The 19423-nt window shown below is 38.3% G+C and overlaps 1 protein-coding gene across 4 annotated transcripts in view; it reads right to left on the bottom strand.

The window, feature by feature from the left end:
• Positions 1–19423, bottom strand: part of usp54a (ubiquitin specific peptidase 54a) — a 134743-nt gene that overhangs the window by 30523 nt on the left and 84797 nt on the right. For all 4 annotated transcript variants that reach the window (XM_043679225.1, XM_043679226.1, XM_043679227.1 and 1 more), the window contains exons 5-8: positions 18434–18547; positions 15971–16053; positions 11954–12059; positions 4017–4163 (exon numbers count right to left, since the gene is read on the bottom strand). In XM_043679225.1, coding sequence (XP_043535160.1) covers positions 4017–4163; positions 11954–12059; positions 15971–16053; positions 18434–18547 — 450 coding nt within the window. The remainder of the gene's footprint in view (positions 1–4016; positions 4164–11953; positions 12060–15970; positions 16054–18433; positions 18548–19423) is intronic.

The following is a 19423-nucleotide window of genomic DNA, read 5'->3' on the forward strand; positions in this document are numbered from 1 at the left end:
ACTGGCCACTGTTCATTAACAAGGGAATTAGAACCCAAGAGTGTGTGGATGCATAGCTGGAAATAAAAGTTCTGAGAGGACCATAAATGCTGTGAGATTTCTGCACTTCTTGGTATACTCTTTCTGCCTCAGTTACGACTTGCCGAGAGTAAACCGTGATAGCCTCAAACTAAGGGGGGGGGGGCGGAGACAACTCTAAATTTAAAAAATGATTTTGTGTTAATACATTTTATGCTTTTCAATATTTGTGCCTTTAATGGCACTGACTGAATGCTGGGTCTTTGTCAACCACATTAAAACCTTTATATGATCAATAGGGATTCTAGGCAGTGGACTGAGTCTACATTTACAATTCTATTGTAGAATTGGTGAAATATGATTTCTATTTGTAATCTGAATTTGGACCCAGAAACATATAATGTATTTCATTTTTAAATTCAGAAAGGGTTTTTATTTTGCTTTATTCCACTGTATTGAAAAAACACACGACAATCAGCCATGGAATGTGGAAAATAGATTCAAATTGGCAAGGCAACTTAATAAAAAGGAACAGTTGCCATAACAAATGCTGTGACTGCTGAGTTATTTAATCAGTTCTTCACTGATTTTATTTCTGCATTCCAGACCTGACAGCGACTGTTTAGAGAAAAATGCAGTGCAATCAATGGATACTCCCAGATCTTTTTCTAAATTTCTGATCTACATTCACTATCTTAAATGTCTCCATTCAGTACAATTACATTTATAAAAGCTATAAGCTTGTGTTGCTAAGGCAACAGCAAACAGTTATTCTCATCTTCTATAAAGAGAATTGAAAAATGGCACAAAAATGGAAACTAGCAAATCTTTTGCTAAATCTACAATGTGCAAATACAATTCAGACACTAATAAGGAGTGGACATAAATACATTGTGGCCTGTACATTTTAATCTACAATAGCACCTAAGCTGGCTCATGAGCCACAGTAATGCATAACATTCACAGAAATGGTGCAATGCATGTTACTAAATGGTGAAGCAGTACATTAGTTCAATAGTATTTTTCCAATAACGAATGCCTTCAAATGAATTAGCCTGTAATCTTTTGCAGCCAAAACTGACCTTAAAATACAAAAGAAATTTTCAAAATATCAAGTAGATTGCTCGTCAGTACTTCAATGCTGATTTCCACTATAGAGATGGTGGGCAAATGTCAAAATAAAAATGTTCTAAAACCACAAACACATGCCACTTTCATGCCTACATGAACTCCTAATGTTCTACTAATTCCATTAGATCATTCAAGGTGCGAGACAGGTGGAAATAGCAATTAATGTCCTTGGCTTTATTAAAAGAGGCATAGAATACAGAGCAAGGATTTGATGTTGAACCTCTAAGACGTGCTATAACTGGTGTACTGTGTACAGTTGTGGGCATCACATTAGAGGAAAGATGTGAGTGCATTGGAGAGAGTGCAGAAGAGGTTTATGAGAATGGTTCTAAGAATGAGAAACTGCAGTTATGAGGGTAAATGGAAGAAGTCAGGACTGCTCTCCTTGGAGAGAAGAGGTTTTCAAAACCATGAGCAGACTGGATAGAGTAGATGGGGAGGAGTTGTTCCTGCCTGGTAAGGGAACAAGAATGAGAGGTTTAAATGTGGTAAAGATGACAATGTTTTCACATATTGGATATGAAACATAGTGGAGCCAGGTTCAGTTGTGGGCGGCACGGTGGCACAGTGGTTAGCACTGCTGCCACACAGCGCCAGAGACCCGGGTTCAATTCCCGCCTCAGGCGACTGACTGTGTGGAGTTTGCACGTTCTCCCCGTGTCTGTGTGGGTTTCCTCCGGGTGCTCCGGTTTCCTCCCACCATCCAAAGATGTGCAGGGTCAGGTGAATTGGCCATACTAAATTGCCTGTAGTGTTAGGTAAGGGGTAAATGTAGGGGTAGGGGTGGTTTGCGCTTCGGCGGGTCGGTGTGGATTTGTTGGGCTGAAGGGCCTGTTTCCACACTGTAATCTAATCTAATCTAATCTAATTGAGGAATTCAAGAGGGTGGATAATTATTTGAATACAAATAGTGTGCAAGGGTAAGGGGAAAAAAGGAGATTGACACTTGTAATGATGCTTGTTTGAAGGCATGACTGGCCAAATGGCTCCAAAATCATTCTGTGATTTAATCAGAATAATAAATTTTAGAGTTATAAATGAATAGTTCTTTACAAACTAGGTTATAAAGCTATAATATTAACAAATGACTTGCACTTCAAATAATGAGAGGCAAAGGAAGCAGCACTAACTCAAATCAAAGAACTGCATTAGAAGTAGATAAAAAACCCAAAAAACTGCAGATGCTGTAAATCAAAAACAAAAACAGAAGTTGCTAGAAAAGCTCAGCAGGTTTGGCACCATCTGTGAAGAGAAATCAGAGTTAACATTGGGTTGCTGGACCCAAAATGTTATCTTTGATTTCTCTGCACAGTTGCTGCCAGATCTACTGAGCTTTTCCAGCAACTTTTGTTTTTGTTTCTGCATTAGAACTAAGATTACTGCATTGGATTATGTGAACAACTGATTTAAACATAATTTAAATTACTGCAAATACTCATAGATGTTTTAACCATCTAATAAATTATTTGATTGGTTTTAGTCTTTGCAAAAATTAAATGTCCGCAAAATGAATGTTCAAATAAATGAAAAATGCACAAAGATTTAATTGCATAACTTTGATAATCAAACAATAGTGTGTAGGAACAAAAACTGGTTATCCTGCCCATGAAGCTAGTCTGAAATTCCATTAAATGATATATAAATATAAGTTGATACTATGATTTAATTAACAAACATGGGCCTAACAAGTAACACTCACATTCTCAGAACAAATGTATATCAGAAAAGATTTACTGATCTCAATCTTTAGAATTTCAATTGACCCATATTCACAGGCTTTTTAGGGGAAGTTCCGGATATGCAATTCCTGTCGTTTAGAAATGCTTCTTGATTTTACTTCCAAACTGCCTGCCTCTAATATTAAGATTGTACCCTTGTTTTGGATTTCCTGTAATTGAATTACCTTCTCTCTAGCTAGCCAATCATCATCAAGCTTTTTCACCATTTTAAGAATTTCAATGAGATCAGCTGAAAATTCCTTCTGCTTTTCCACTGTTTCTAGTTCCAGCACTATGTGACCATCCAAATTTGCCTTTCGCAAAGCGAATGTGGATTGCTCAACATTTCTTCACACTACCACAACTCCATCTTGTATATCTTCTCTCACCTACTAAGTCTCTGTCTCTTTGCAACTTCATGCTTCCAAAATGTACATTTCTCTATTATTCCAACCAAGTCATTACTATAGATGGTGTAATGCTGAGAGCCGAGTACAGATTCCTCACAACCACTACCCAATACAGCTCACCAAGCAGAGATCATTCACTCTTTTCTAAAATCTGTGGCCCTTACCTCACAAGCCAAATATCAGCCAACGTAACTGAATTCTCACCAATCCAGGACACTTTTATTTTTGCTATTAATTTCTTGCAGGGAATCATACCCATAGCTTCCAGAAAACAGAAGAGGCCTTTGGTCTGAAAAAAACTGAAGCCCGTTTGACAACGTTTAAATGCATTTCCTATTCACCTTGTTACTGGTCTTAAGCAATTCAGAAAGCTTAGTCCACCATGACATACCCATCATAAATCTACAATGATACTGTTCGTTCTGAACATTTCTAGAAATTTATCCACATCTGGTGTCAAACTGATGGGCCTGCAGTGTCCTGGGTTATGCCTCCGGCTCATCCTTAATGCAATAGCAGCATTTACAATTTTCCAATCCATTAGATTGGATTCCTTAATCTTTAGACCTTCGGAAAATTGCGCACATAAATCCAACTATATTTTCCTTTGCCATTTCTTTACTTCAATTAAACCTAATGCCCTACTGAATCTGCTTTTAGGGTTCTTGTTGATATTTTTGAGAATTTAGATTTTTTTTCCCCCTTATTGTGCAATAATAAACAGCTATGGTCATCTTACATCTCCCAACTTGAGGCACGTTCCTAGGCTATGGATAACATCTTCAGCAAGATCAGAATGATCAGAGTCCCAGACCAGACCAATAGTAATTATCTCCGGCGAGTTCATCAACACTTTGCGGATTCTGATCTTCTCACCACAGTTGCTCTGTAAAGGAAATCAAAAGTTATTTTTTGAGAAAAAAAGATGTAGGTAGTTCCCTCCATGATACATATAAAACAAAGACAAACAAGAACAATGCCTACTTTACACTGACAGGTCAAAATTAAGTCTGAGAGATAATTGTCAGGAGGCTGCTATTCAGCCCACAGAGTTCACATAGCTCTCAGTATAGCAATCCAATCACCCTCTTTTTACTACTTAGAACACTTAGAACTTCTGAAGAAGGGTCACTACACCCAAAATGTTAACTCTGCTTTCTTGCCACAGATGCTGCCTAACTTGCCAAAACTTTTCAGCAAGTTCTGGTTTTGTTTCTGATTTCCAGCATCTGTAGTTCTCAGTTTTCCTCAAATGAGGCCATTTGGGTAAAATTTATAGACAAATAAAAGGGACAATCACACTGTTAGGAGAGTACTACAGTCACCCAAAACAATCACAAGAGATACAGAGGGCAGATAGGCAGGCAGATCACAATGAAGTTTAAAAACAACAGCAACAATTGTAAGGGATTTCAAGCTTTCCAATACTAACTCAGAATTTTTGCTTAACTCTTTCATGGGTTATGAGTGCAAGTAGCTAGGTCAACATTTAATGCCCAGCCTTAACTGCCCTCAAACCTAGTGGTGTGCTTGGCCTTTTCAGAGTTAACGACAGTGCTGAGAGTCGAGAGTCACAAAGAAGCCAGAGCAGGTAGGGAACAGCAGATTTCCTTCCCTAAAAGACATTAGCAATCAAGTGGGTTTTTACAACAATGTTTATATACGGTTGCCATTAGGCAAGATTTTCACACTACATTTTTACTGAATTCAAATTTCATCATCTGCCATAATATGTTTTGAACCCACATCCCCAAAACGATTAATCAAGTTAGGTTACCTTAATGTCACAGTCTCCCCATCAGTGTGCAGGACTTAAAGGGGGCAGAACAGTTAAAATATATCTAGTGAGCTTTTTAGGAAATGGAAAAGGACAAAGATAGAACAGAATCAAGATTGTAAGTAATGTTATGGACTGTGGAAGGCCAATTTTAATATGATAAGACAGGAACTGGTCAAAGTGGACGAAGAGCAAGTACCTCTACATCACAGAAATGAGAGTTCTTCAAAAAATGAAACAGTAAAAGTGCAAGGCCAGAATGCTCTTGTAATGGTAAAGGATGGCCACTGAAGAGGTGCAAGAGAACAGAAGGGCAGCTAATTTGGTACAATTATTTAAGATGGATGGTAAGGAAAAATGAAAAACCAGGGGTAGGGGAACTATTGAAATAGATTCTGAGGTGCAGAATTCATCTCTACTTGGAGAGGAAAGCATTAATCAAGGATAGTCAACATTATTTTGTCGGGGGAGATCATGTCTTACAAATTTGAGTGTAAGTTTCGAGGAGGTGACCAAGTGTGCAGATATGGGTTGCAATTGGTGGATCTACATGAATTTCATTAAAGATTTTGACAAGATCTCATACACTATTAGAATGATGTGATTAAAAAGAGAGGGCGCAGAAGAGATTTTTTAATTCATTCATGGGAGGTGAGTGTTGCTAGTTGAGCTAGTTGGGCCAGCATTTATTTCTGATCTCCAGCTGTCCTTGAGAAGTTGGCGGTGTGCTAACTTCGTGAGCCACTGCAGCCCATTTGGTTTTAGTTAGAGCCCACAATGGCATTGGGAGGGAGTTCCAAGATTTTGACCGATCAACAGTAAAAGAATGGTGACAAAAAGTGAGAGTGCACTCAAGATTTACTAAACTGATTCATGGGATGGCAGGATTGACACATGAGGAGAAGTTGAGTTGTTTCTGATTGTACTCACTGGAGTTTAGAAGAATGAGGGGTGGTGTCACAGAAATCTATAAAATTTTAACAAGGTTGGATAGATTAGATGCAGGAAGGATTGTGGGGAGTCCAGAACAAGGAGTCATAAGCATTAGGAGTAAACCTTTTAAGAGTGAGATGAGAAGGAATTTCTCACACAGTCAGCAGTGAGCCTGTGGAATTCACTACCATAATATTTTGGCCTCAGCCACTTTCTGTGTCTCTTCAAAGATGAGGTTAATATAGCTCTTGTAGCCAAGGGAATCAAGAATTATGGGGAGACAGCAGGAGTAGGGCATTGAACTCAATGGTCAGCCATGATCATAATGAGTGGCAAAGCAGGCTTGAGGGGTTGAAAAGCTATTCCTTCTATTTTCTATGATTTTAAAAATATTTCTATATTTCCAACTCAGGATGGCAAGTGACTTGGAGGGGAAATTGCCTGGGCTAGAGCATGAAGACAGATGAGACAGGGTGGAGCTAATTTCCCTACAGCACAAAAGACTTACAGGGGATTGGATTAAGATGTACAAAATTTGGGGGGGGGGGGGGGGGGGTGCAGGAGGAGGAGGAGGCGGAGATAGGACAGATTAGAAGAGTCCCCTTAGTGGAAGAGTCTATAGCCAGAGCCCCAAACTTAAGGTCAGGGCAGATTTAGAGTGATTTTGAGGAAATTATGTTTCACCCAGAGGGTGGGACCTATCTTGAACTCACTGCCTGAAAGTGTGTTAGAGGCAAGAACCCTCTCAAACATTTAGGAAGTGTTTAGATGAACACTTCAAACACTATTGCATACAAGGCTACAGGTCAAGGGCCGGAAAACAAGTAGACAGTGTCAGATGGCTGGCGTGGACACAACGGCCTGAAGTTACATCAGGCAGTTTTGCAACACTCTGACCTAACTAAAAAATACTGCAATGACATACTATCCAAACAACTTAGCATGTGTTATAAATAAATTATCTTCCCTTTACTGGGCCACTGAGAAGGAGTGGAAAAGTTGAAGCTTCCAAACACAGTCAGTTAACATAAAGATCAAGAAAGCACCAGGTTCAACTTTCAGCCTTGGTTAAGTCAACTGAGCATTGTAATCAGGCTTAATACCCAGCCTAAAGAAGAAGTGGAAATAGGTCAACCAGCCAATATACCTAACACCCATTCAGGACTCTCACTACTGGTGGAGTCTTCAACTGTTTGCAGAGGCTGAACAATAATCAGGCTTATTAGAAATTTTAATTAACTTGAAAAAAGTATACAGCTTGCATTGCTGAAAATTTATGAAAACTTTGAGTGCGATTAAAACAGTATAACCTGACACTTTTCCCAAATGAAATAATTGAAAACTTTCCTACTTACAAAGATGCAAAATAATTTTAGCTGACTAAATATTGAAATTGACAAACTGTATGCTACAATTTATGTATTTGTAAGTATGAGTGGCTATCTCCACCTCATACCGCCCTAGCTTAGTGACAGAAGGTCAAAACAAATCATTATAATATACCCTGGCAGTCTCAGAACCTTTGTTTGGTGGTAATCCAAACCTTGTATTATCAAGTCCAAACACCCAATAATGTCACTGTATTTCACTTGTATGATAAATTTATTTCCAAAAAATATGCACAATTGTTTACAATTTTCATTATAAAACAATTAATATCTATGCTGCACAGTTTCTGCTGAGCCGGTTACTGAGATCAATAAAAGATCATTACTCATTGTGATATACACAAGCACGTTTAAATGCAACAAACACAGTTGTCACATATTTTAAACAGAGTCTTTCCATTTTCCAATTAACTATTGCCAATGATCGATTCCGAGTCAGTAGCAATTATATGCTCAGCATCACTGCAATATACGCTAAACATTAACTTGAAGATTCATCTTCTCCTCTTCCTCCCACACGACAATATGTGCAATTTGCTGTACAGGTATCTCCAATTTTTGAACGTTCGCTCTACGCAAATTCGCTTTTACGAAAGACCTACATAGTAACTGTTTTCACGAATACGAAAATCTGAGGTACTTTTTCGTATTTAAATAATGTACCTCCACTTATGCCATTTCCGGCTTATGAAAGGTTTCCTGGGAATGCTCTAGTTTTGGATAGTGGGGGCTACCTGTATGGATTTTTGGAACGTATTCTGGTAGGTGAACAAACACTTTGGATCTGATTCACTAAGTAGGACACAAATAATACGAAATTATGATACGAAAGTCGGAATGGAGGATAGTGGTCTCGTGTAGGTTAGGTGGGCTTGGATCGGCGCAACATCGAGGGCCAAAGGGCCTGTACTGCGCTGTATTCTTCTATGTTCTATGTTCTAATCTTCAGGAAACGTTAAGGGGACACAGGATCAACCACGGAGGAGGAACTGAAGGAAATTCTTATTAGTCAGAGTTACAAATCACACAACACCAGGTTATAGTCCAACAGGTTTAATTGGAAGCACTAGCTTTTGGAGTGCTGCTCCGTGTACTCCACAACCACCTGATGAAGCAGCAGCACTCCGAAAGCTAGTGCTTCCAATTAAACCTGTTGGACTATAAGCTGTGTTGTGTGATTTTTAACTTTGTACACCCAATCCAACACTGGCATCTCCAAATCCTTATTAGTCAGGAAATTGTATTGGGGAAATTGATTGGACTAAACCCTGATTAAGTCCCCAAGACCTGATGCTCTGCATCCCAGAGTACTTAAGGAAGTGGCCCTAGAAATAGTGGACACATTGATGATCATTTTCCAGTATTGTATAGACTATGGAAGAGTTCCAATGGACTGCAGGGTAGCTAACATAACCCTACATTTTGGAAAAAGGGGGAGAGAAAACAAGGAATTATAGGCCAGTTAACCTGACATCGGTGGTGGGGAAAATGCTGGATGTAATAATTGAGCATTAGGAAAGCGGTGACAGGATCAGTCCAAGTCAGGATGCATTCACCAAAGGGAAATCATGCTTGACAAAAATTCTAGAATTTCTTTTGAGGATGTGACCAGTAGAGTGGACGAGGGTGAATATTGTGTATCTGGACTTTCAAAAGACTTTTGACAAAGCCCCACATAAGAGATGAGTAAGTAAAATTAACGGTCAAGGTATCAAAGGTAAATGCATTGACAAGGATAGAGAACTGGATCAGTGGTGCTGGAAGAGCACAGCAATTCAGGCAGCATCAATGGTTGGCAGACAGGAAATAGAGTGTTAGAATAAATGGGTTCTTTTCAGAGTGGCAGGCAATATCGATTGGGATACCAGAGAGTTAAGTGGTAGGACCCGAGCTGTTCACAACATACATTAACAATTTGGATGAAGGAATTAAATGCAATATTGCCAAATGTGTATACAACACTAAGCTGGGTGGCACTTTGTGCTGGGAGGAGAATGTTAAGAGGCTGTAATGCGACTTGGACAGGCTGGGCAAGTGGGCAAATACAATATAATGTAGATCAATGAGGTTATCCATTTTGACAGAAAACAGGTAGGCAGATTATTATCTAAATGGTGGCAGTTTAGGAAAGGGTGAGGTGCAACAAGACCTGGTGTCATGGTGGAACTGTCGCTGAAGGCTGGCATGCAGGTGCAGCAGGCAGTGAGGTAAGCTAATGGCATGCTTCCCTTCATAGCGAGAGGATTTGAGTATAGTTTTGACTCTCAGTCTGAGAAAGGACATTGTTGTTATTGACAGAATCCAGCAAAGATTCATCTGACTGATCCCTGGATGGCAGGCCTGACATATGAAGAAAGACTGGATCAACTAGGCTTGTACTCATTGGAATTTAGAAGAATAGGGGGCAGATCTCATAGAACCGTACAAAATCCTGATGGGACTGGACAGGCTAGGTGTGGGAAGAATGTTTGGAATGCTGGGGAAGTCCAGAACTAGGGGTCATAGTCTAAGTATAAGGAGTAAGCCATTCAGAACTGAGATGAGGAAGAATTCTTTATTCAGAAAGTTGTGAAGCTGTGAAATTCTCTACCATAGAAAGCTGTTGGGGGTACTTTGTTAGATATATTCAAGGCTGAGCTTGACATGGCCCTTGTGGCTAAAGGTATCAAGAGGTATGGAGAGAAAGCGGGAGTGGGAAACTAAATTTGCATTGTCAGTCATGATCTATTGAAAGGTGGTGCAGGCTTAAAGGGCTGAATTGGCTACTCCTGCATCTATTTTCTATGTTTCTATAACATTTAACTAACTTAACGCCCAGAGGTCTGATCAACCAATATTACCATCTCAAACTATGCAGCAAATGTAGAAATGGCTACAAATTTTAGTGGTTTAACCTTAAAATATTCTCAGAGCTGCTGTTCATCAAATAGGTTGCCTTTCCCATCTTTAAGCAACCCTCAAAAAATGAATTGTCTTTAGCACAGTCAGGATTAACAGGCAGAATATATAGGTATCTACTAATCAGCATGTCAAGTTTTATCAATTTAAAACTAAATGGAGCAAATGAAATTTCAAGAAACATCAGAAAAACATTAATTATGCCATAAGCTTGAAAAAAAAATACAATTAATGTTTGTGACAGGGAAAACTTCAGCCATGTCAATGAAATGACCCTCCTTTTAAGCTTTATTGCTTCAGCACAGTGTCTTGTTGCTGGGGGACAGCAGCTTTACCAAAAACAGTATCGAAAAGCTGATCAACTGAAGTGAGACCAATTGTGTGCTTACATTTGACATAACATGGAAGCAGACCCTTTACAAAGACTTCAATGTACTTTAGAACAGTAGGCCAGCCAGGTGAAGCTCAAGCAATAGTTTCCAAATGTAAGTTGCAATAAATGCATCCTGTGTGTGTCTGGACATTTAGTTGTTTTAGGGAGGCATCAGAATGTACAGGAAAGGGATATCGGGAAGGAGAAAGGAGGAAATCAGATTCATTCATATTTATGCACCACTTACAAGTACATTTTAAAACATGACTTGCAAAATTATTACAGAAAGATGACATTCCATTTCAAAAATAAAGTGAATACACTTCTGTTTTAAATAAAGATCAGTTGATTTGAATTAGCCAGATTATCCAGAGACAAGCAAAACTGTACAGATGGATGAAACAAATGATATAAACAGTCCAAGCATTTGGAATTAATATTACAAAACCACTTCAGTGAATTGAATAAGATTAAGAGTAGGTCACATTTATTTTATCACCACTGTCATTCTTTGGTCCAGCCAGGAGACAGAAATAGTTTATTGCTACTGAATCCATTGCATTTAACAATGAACTGTAGTCACTGAGTCTCCATTACATTAATAGACCATCTTCCAAAGGATATAAAAATTACCTTAAAGTATTTTTAGCACAAAGGAGTATCAACAAACCATTAAATGGAACTGAACAGGTTTCAAAGTGGTATATTACTGTTGCAAAAATACTGCAGTGGAGGAAAGAAACATATAATCAAGTCCAAGACACTCTTGAAAATGATTAAGCTGCACTCAAACAATATACAAATATCCAGGACATATTTTTATTTTCTGTTCAGCTTTGTCTTTCATTGCCCCCCACCCCCCCAACAATTTTAGAAAACAGTTTTTCTGTCACCTTTCCCTTAGAACTTGTAAGTAAACTCTGAAATAAAATACATGTTGCTAGTTGGTCTGCAAGCAGTTTGTAGACACTGAAGAACTGCTGCATGGATATTCCAGGCCAGAAATGCAGTATTCTGATCACTGCCTTGTGCAGATCTTCCACAACCAATGGGTAAGGACTGAGCAGCCAAATATCAAGAGACAATTTTCAAACAATTGTATACAAGCAAACATGCACCTGCGCAGTGATCAGAATGTTGTCATGGTGCTATTCAAACTACAACCCTTCACATGACAAATATCACTGTATTAGAAAATTACTCTGCATTCATCCCTTAAGGTAAGAAGTGACTACATTCAAGTGAATTGATTCCTTTGCATTTAAATGGCCTAAGATACTAAGAAAACAGTGTGAATAGACACATACTGGACAGTTCCTAAGATCACCCATTGTGCTTGCATTCTGCAGAAGCTCCCCAAACATGTCAGGCGTTGGTTTCTCACGTCTTTCCATCATACGTATTGCTTGATTACTATACAAAAGGGACAAAACAGAAAGAAATTGGTTCCCATGAAAAGCAACAAAGCCCATCTCTGCAGGGCACCCATGGCATAGAGACTGACAAGTTAATCAGTATTTCCCTTAAATTGAAAAGATTGCTGCCTTGTCATGTAGGACTTTTCCATGTTATTCAAATTTAATCAAGTGCTAAACAACGTGATATGCAAAATAATTATGCACAACTCATCTTGACCATAATTAAGGTAGACTGCCATCTCATCCCAAAGGCATTTTCTTACAGTGCTTCAAATCTTTGTTTGAAAGCATTAACACTCCTTTTCCCACTATGCTTGCACATTATGCATTATGTAAATGTTACATCTTGATTCAAACTGCAGGTCATGCTTTGTATTTCTCTAAAAGACTTCTGATTTGAAGAGTTTATCCCTGATCAGCTTTTCCCCTAATGGATGTTACAAACAAAACCATCCTTGTCTAAAAGAAAAAAAAGTCACATTTAAAATGCCTTTACACAGTTGGGTGGAGAATGACAGTTACAGTGTTGTATGACTTAAACATCTTTCTGGAGAATAATAAAGTATGCAGTAAATGTTATAATAAAGCGATGTAATCAGAAATGACCAGCTTGCATGCTGTTTTATTTCAACGCTGCTCAAACTGGATAACAAACTAATGTGAACGTCACAGAACTACTTCTGCTAGAAGGGGCTCTGCTAACTCAGTTTTTTATGTGCATGCCTTATTTCCATGCCACTTTAACCACTTGTTTACATTTGTTTTGATGTCAACATGCTTAGCTTCAAATGTAGTTGATGATTCTTGTGCAAAGAAACAGGGTTATCCAGTTTGGCCCTAAACTGTATGTTTAATTTATACTATTTCCTCTCATTCTTGATCCACCGATCATTGAAAATTGTCTGTCTATTTCTTTGCACTATTCCTTTGTAATATTAAGCATTTAAAATTATCCTATAATCTCTGCTCAAACAAAGGTAGCTTCAATTTTGCAGGTCTTTCCTCCTATTTGTGTGGATACGAGACAGCACAGTGCCCTTGTGAACCTACATTGCACACACTCTATTGCTTCAATCTCCTTTATGTGATGTGGCATCCAAATTGGCAGACAGTACTCACAAATGGCAGTCTCACATTACATTGTCACCGTTCTTGATCAGACAGTCAAATTTATATTAAAATCCAGATGAGGACCAGTAATGTTTTAAAAAAACTTGATAAAGAGAGAGCTTCAGGGCACTCAATGAAACCAAAAGATTCCAAAGCTATGAACAATAATAAACATCACTACACCAAGACAGAATAGTAACATAACCTGCAATACATGTCTCATGTATTTCCAATATCTAGAATTAACCTGAAGTAAATATGGATAACAGGCAAACTGTGTTTAAATATCTTAAAGCGTAAAAAAAAAGCAAATGCAGTCAAGACTGACCCCACAGATTTCTCAGCAATATCCAAGTGTCATTGACACTGTGGGTCATCAAATCACATTAAATTTTACAAGGGTGCCCTACCACAAAATCCACAAAAATCACTTCATGGACTGCCTCAATGATAGTTCATGTTCTAGCAGCTCACTCTCCCAACCACAAGTATGCTCCTTTAGATTCTGGAAAATATTCACCCGTACTACCGATGGAAATAATTTCAACTTGCCCACAGATAGTTAGCTTCACTAAACTGGTACTGCCCCTGCATTCTTCAGAGTTCTAATCTTGCACAAAGCAAATACTGTGGAATTTCTCGATCTTCTCTCTTAGCCGCACTGGATTCTGAATGGCACAAAACTTCTTCTGAGCCATCTCACAGGTTACAGGAGTTCTGTCAAGCCCTAACCCCAACAATGAGCTGCACCTCCTAACTCCCTAGACCTCGGAGTCTGAATTCTAATGGTTAGCAGCATCATTTTGGGACAGAGCCTCTTCCCTCTGCTCCTCAAGAACTGACAAGTGTTCAGCCTGAAGCAACAGCCTTCACCTCTGACTGCCTCCAGCCATCTGACTAAACGTACAGTTCAGTAACCCTTGAACTGTTTGGAGTGACTGACTAAAAATCTTGCAATATTCCCTGCCGTCACTTCTAGGCAGCATTGAATATAACTAATATATGGAATGTTCAAATGTAGCAGCCCCTTGGAACGTTCTGTTCTCTGAATGTTACTATTTTCAGATTGTTTGTTTACATCGTACAAATTGTATAGAAGAATAGGTTCTCATCACAACATCTTGCCTTGTGTATTCAATATTTCTGACCTCTAACTTTTGTTTTAAAATGGCTTTATCCATCTGAAGTGGTGTTTTAAATTTCTATACAACCTAAAATGACAAATTCCTCTGCTCTTGAATATTATCCAACTTTTTCCTCTTCCAATTGTAGATTGACTTAAATCAATATGTACTATTCTCACATTTATTGGCATATTCCATAATTTATAAATACCCTTTTGCAGTTTCATTTGGATCTCAAAATGATTATTCAAGTTTATTCTTGTGTAACACAAGTTTGGGCAGCACTTACTCTAGCCATATATCTAGATTATTGACTTAATCAATGAACAGAAGGGGTACACCACCATACGTGCTGTTCTTAATATTGGTCTTTAGTTTTCTGCCTATCCAGATTTTAACCTAATTGCAAAACTCTTCACCCACCAACCTTTTCCAAATGTCTGAAAATCTGTCACTTCCTCAAGTAATGTGATCAGGCTTGTCAAGTATGATCTTTCATCAGAACTTTGTACCAACTAGAAGGGCAGCAGACATGTGAACACCACCACCACCTGCATGTTCCACTCCGATCGAATCATCCTAACTTGGAAATAGAATTGCTAATCCTTCAGTGTCAATGGGTAAAATCCTGGAAATCCCTCCCTAACAACATTGCGGGTCTATCTATACTAAAAAAGTGGACTGCAGCAGTTCAAAAAGGAACCTTACCAGCACCACCACTTTTTCTAAGGCAACTAGGGTTGTACAATAAATGCCAGCTCTACCACCAAAACCCACATCCCATCAAGGAATTTTAAAAAAGGGCCCATCTAATCTGATAGATTGTTGATCAGGAAAAGGAGATTGCAATCTATCTCACTAACTTTATGTTCCATTACCCCTTAGGAGGCTTAACTTTATAAAAGTTCCCCTGTTCCAATTTGATGCACTTGCACCTGCATTACTTCTTTTTTTTGTCGTCTGGTGTTTAAATGCATCATATTGCGGTCAACTGACGGTTCACCTACTTTGAAATAACTCACTTGACTTATCTGTTGCTAACAATAAGATCAGGAATTTCTTTTCCTCTGCAGCAAGCAGTTGTAGTACTTAATGAAGATGCCCCCACACTCTTTTTGGCAATCCATTTGTCTTTGCTCCATTCCCTCCCTTGGGAGATTACATCAAATTTAGAAAACACCAATATTTTACTTAACACAGCTAGAGTAAAATGCAAGCTGCGACATAACACATGAATTAATAGGAGTGATGGTGTCAGCATTTTAAAGCCTGCCAGAACACACATTTATTTTAATATGTATAATTATACAACATTTTTCTTCATCAGCAAGAAGGTTCCTCTGGTAAATATGCACTCTGAAGCATTTATTATAAGTTCTCTAATATAGTCTTATCCAAGAGAAGCAGACTAAACTACAGTATATTTAAAAGCATATTGTTTTCCCAATGCCATATACAAATTTTTTTGAAGTCCACGTTTGTGGTTTCAGTACTTCACATTGTGCAATTTTAAAAAAAGCCTAATTTGCCTCTTTGTCAACAGGAAACACTACACTCTGTACAGGGAGCCTTTTCACCGTTCATTTTATTCCACTTCTCTTATAATCTTCTTGCATCAGAAGTTGCTGTGAGAGCTCAAGTTGAGCACAATTATTTTTAAGCAATGACTTACCACAATGCAGTTGTAGAAATATAGTTTACCATCTGGATAAAAGGCAGTGGATCAGATGTTGCGCCGCATCTAGTACAAACACACTGAAAGAAAGGATTATTCTGTACAGTCCATCAAAAAGGACAAACTTACTATGAAGTATCCAAGCTACTTGTTCAACTTTCACACATAACTACATGAAATATAAAGTAGACAAGCACGAGGCTGGAAGAACACAGCAAGCCAGGCAGCATCAGAACGTGGAGAAGTCAACATTTCCGGTATTACCTTTCAGAACATGCCTCTTACTGAGAAGAACGTAACACTTTGACTCTTCAAGTGTCATACTGGACTCAAAACATTAACTATTCTCTCTCACCAGATGCTGAGTCTTTCTAGTACATTCTGTTTGTATTTCAGATCCAGAATCCACAGTAATTGGCTCAAACTTGCTGAATATTGGATAAGATTAACAAGTTTTTAAAAAACTGGTCAGTCTTTAATGGAGACAACTAATTCCAATACTAATCAAAAGAGAAAGCTTCCAATTTGATTTTATACATAACGGATATCACCATGTACATTCACGCAGAGACAACTGTGATCGGATGTGGTCAAGAAAATCAACGTATATTGTGGGAGTTTAGACGTGAGGGTCTGGCAATCTGAAAAGTTTGGTGGAAATCCTGCCATACTCTAACATAGTGCATATACATTTGAAGGAGAGAAAGGAAAGATTTGAGCTAATTACACCATCTTGGGATGAGGTACAGCTTTTCAACTCAACACTTTTGACTGAGATGTCCTCCATGGGTACTTTTATATTAATTGTCCCACTCTATCCTGTGACAGTCTACTAATTCATGAAGGGGGAAGGATGGATTTCAGATATGATACACAAGCTTAAATCGTGATTTAACTTTTTGCTTACCTTTGCGGTTTAAATTATGGTACTTAGTATCAAGCTTTACTTAGTTTTTACTCAGTTTTAAAAGATTAGCTCAAGCTTCACAGAATCAATGTCAGGATCCAGCTTGTAATGGCAAGGCTTGGCTTCATTTTTAGCTTAAACTCAAATGGTCAACAATGAACTTTTTATGAGATCTGTTCCATTCATGAAACTGCTTATCATATTTTGGTACAGGATGAACATTCAGGATCTAACCTTTAATTAAGACTCTTCTCCCACATTTCAGCCATGGATTACCGTGTCCAAACAGATATCCTGTCAAATTGCACTAATGTTGTTCTGCTCAGGAAAGCTCTCCCCACCAGAGAAAAATGTAAACATGAGCCTAATGTGTGGTCCTTGGCATTTGAACTGAGGTGAAGTACACTTTTTCTTAATTCTCAAATATGAGCCATTACTTACAAGAAATTATTGTCCACTCCCAGAGCAAAAGGCCACATTCCTGAATCACTGTAGCACAGTGTTTTTGATACAATTGAATGGCTTCACTCAGTTATATTGGAGGCCAGTTGAAAATCAACAACACTTATGTAGAATGGAGCCACATATAATCCAGACTGGCTAAAGTTGTTAAGGCAAACAAAGGACTTCACATGTCAGACCACGAGACATTTCCACTGATAAATAATAACTGAAGTGTGAGATGTAAGCTCAAAATTAAAGTTAAATCATTCAGTGTGATGTCAGAAAGCACTTCTCGACAGAAGGGGAAGTGGAACTCCCTCTCAGTAAACTGCTAAGGGAAAAATTAAAACATTGAAAACTATGATATAAGTATGTGAGGTATTTACTGAGGAATATGAATGAAAACTGGCTATATGCAGTTGGCACACAGATGAGCGAAACTGCAGTTGAATGGTGGAACAAGCACAAGTAGACAATGACCTACTTCTGTTCTTGAAAACAAATTAGGGATTACAAAACAATTGCAGAGGCCAATCTTTCAAGTTGCAATCAGGGTATGACTTAGAAAGGGCTGACAGATATTTGTACTTCACTTATGGACAGGTTCTGGAAATTCTTCTTGCCACAAAGCACATGCAGACACAGGGATTTTTTCCATTCATTAGAATATTTTCAAAAGTTAGTTGGTAAACTGTCTGTTCTGGCTTCATTCAATTTTTTTTATACAAACCACATGTAGCATACTCAATATTGGAGTAGCACTCAAAAGATTTAAATCCTACCTCAAATATAATTAATTATGTTTTTTGCACTATGGCAATGTGGTATTTTTAGGTGACATCTGAAATTTATTAACTTGCATTTTACACAGCAATGACTTCACACCATTACAAATTCATTGAACTATTTATTAATGATTATACGTCTTTTGGAAAAAAAAGATCAAGGATTGGAAGAATCAAAAGGGATAATATAATCTCAAATTTCAGCTTAAATATGTTTGTTTGAGCTACACTTAAATTTAAAATGTAATTAATGCAAAAATAAATCATGGTAGTAAATTTTTTAAAAATGTGTCCTTATTACCAACAATGAGAACCTCCTCCTACCTGTTCAAATAAAGTCATTGCAAATTTCTGATGAGGAATGCAATGTTTTGCTGTGCAAATGTCCTCTTTTGTTTCATCAGCAATGTGGAAGTGTATTCGCATAAGGATATTTTCCTGTGAAAAAATTTGAAGTTCCATAATACATTTAGTTTTTCCCATAATTGAAAACCATTCACTCAGCAGTAAAGTTCACCACATTAACTCTCAATAGCCACATCTCAAACCAAAGCAAACCAGTAATCATAATTTTATATTTTATTATGGGATACATCAGTGACGTGAAAAAGGTTAGCCACAAGACACACGGGGCCAGTGAGAATGCAGATGTAGCTAATCACAGTAAATAATATGCACAATACAACTAAAAAACAGACTAATGGGGACGGACCATTGTTGGCAATGTTACCTCAGTGCTTATATTAGCACGTTACAGGTGATTCACATCAAGTGAAACAACAATCATTAAAAATAGAACACCCAACTGTTGGACAAAAACTGAGAAGCTGCACTAAGATGCTCCGTGTCGACAAAAACTTGCCCAAGTTTAAAATACAATATTTCAGATCGTTGTTGTGGTTCTGTTCGCCGAGCTGGGAATTTGTGTTGCAGATGTTTCGTCCCCTGTCTAGGTGACATCCTCAGTGCTTGGGAGCCTCCTGTGAAGCGCTTCTGTGATCTTTCCTCCGGCATTTTAGTGGTTTGAATCTGCCGCTTTCGGTTGTCAGTTCCAGCTCTCCGTTGCAATGGTCAGTATATTGGGTCCGGTCGATGTGCTTATTGATTGAATCTGTGGATGAGTGCCATGCCTCTCGGAATTCCCTTGTTGTTCTCTGTTTGGCTTGTCCTATAATAGGAGAAAGTGAGGTCTGCAGATGCTGGACATCAGAGCTGAAAATGTGTTGCTGGAAAAGCGCAGCAGGTCAGGCAGCATCCAGGGAACAGGAGAATCGACGTTTCGGGCATAAGGGCTTATGCCCGAAACGTCGATTC

The sequence above is a fragment of the Chiloscyllium plagiosum genome, chromosome 38 (genome assembly GCF_004010195.1).
Source record: "Chiloscyllium plagiosum isolate BGI_BamShark_2017 chromosome 38, ASM401019v2, whole genome shotgun sequence".
In the NCBI taxonomy this organism is placed as follows: Eukaryota; Metazoa; Chordata; class Chondrichthyes; order Orectolobiformes; family Hemiscylliidae; genus Chiloscyllium; species Chiloscyllium plagiosum.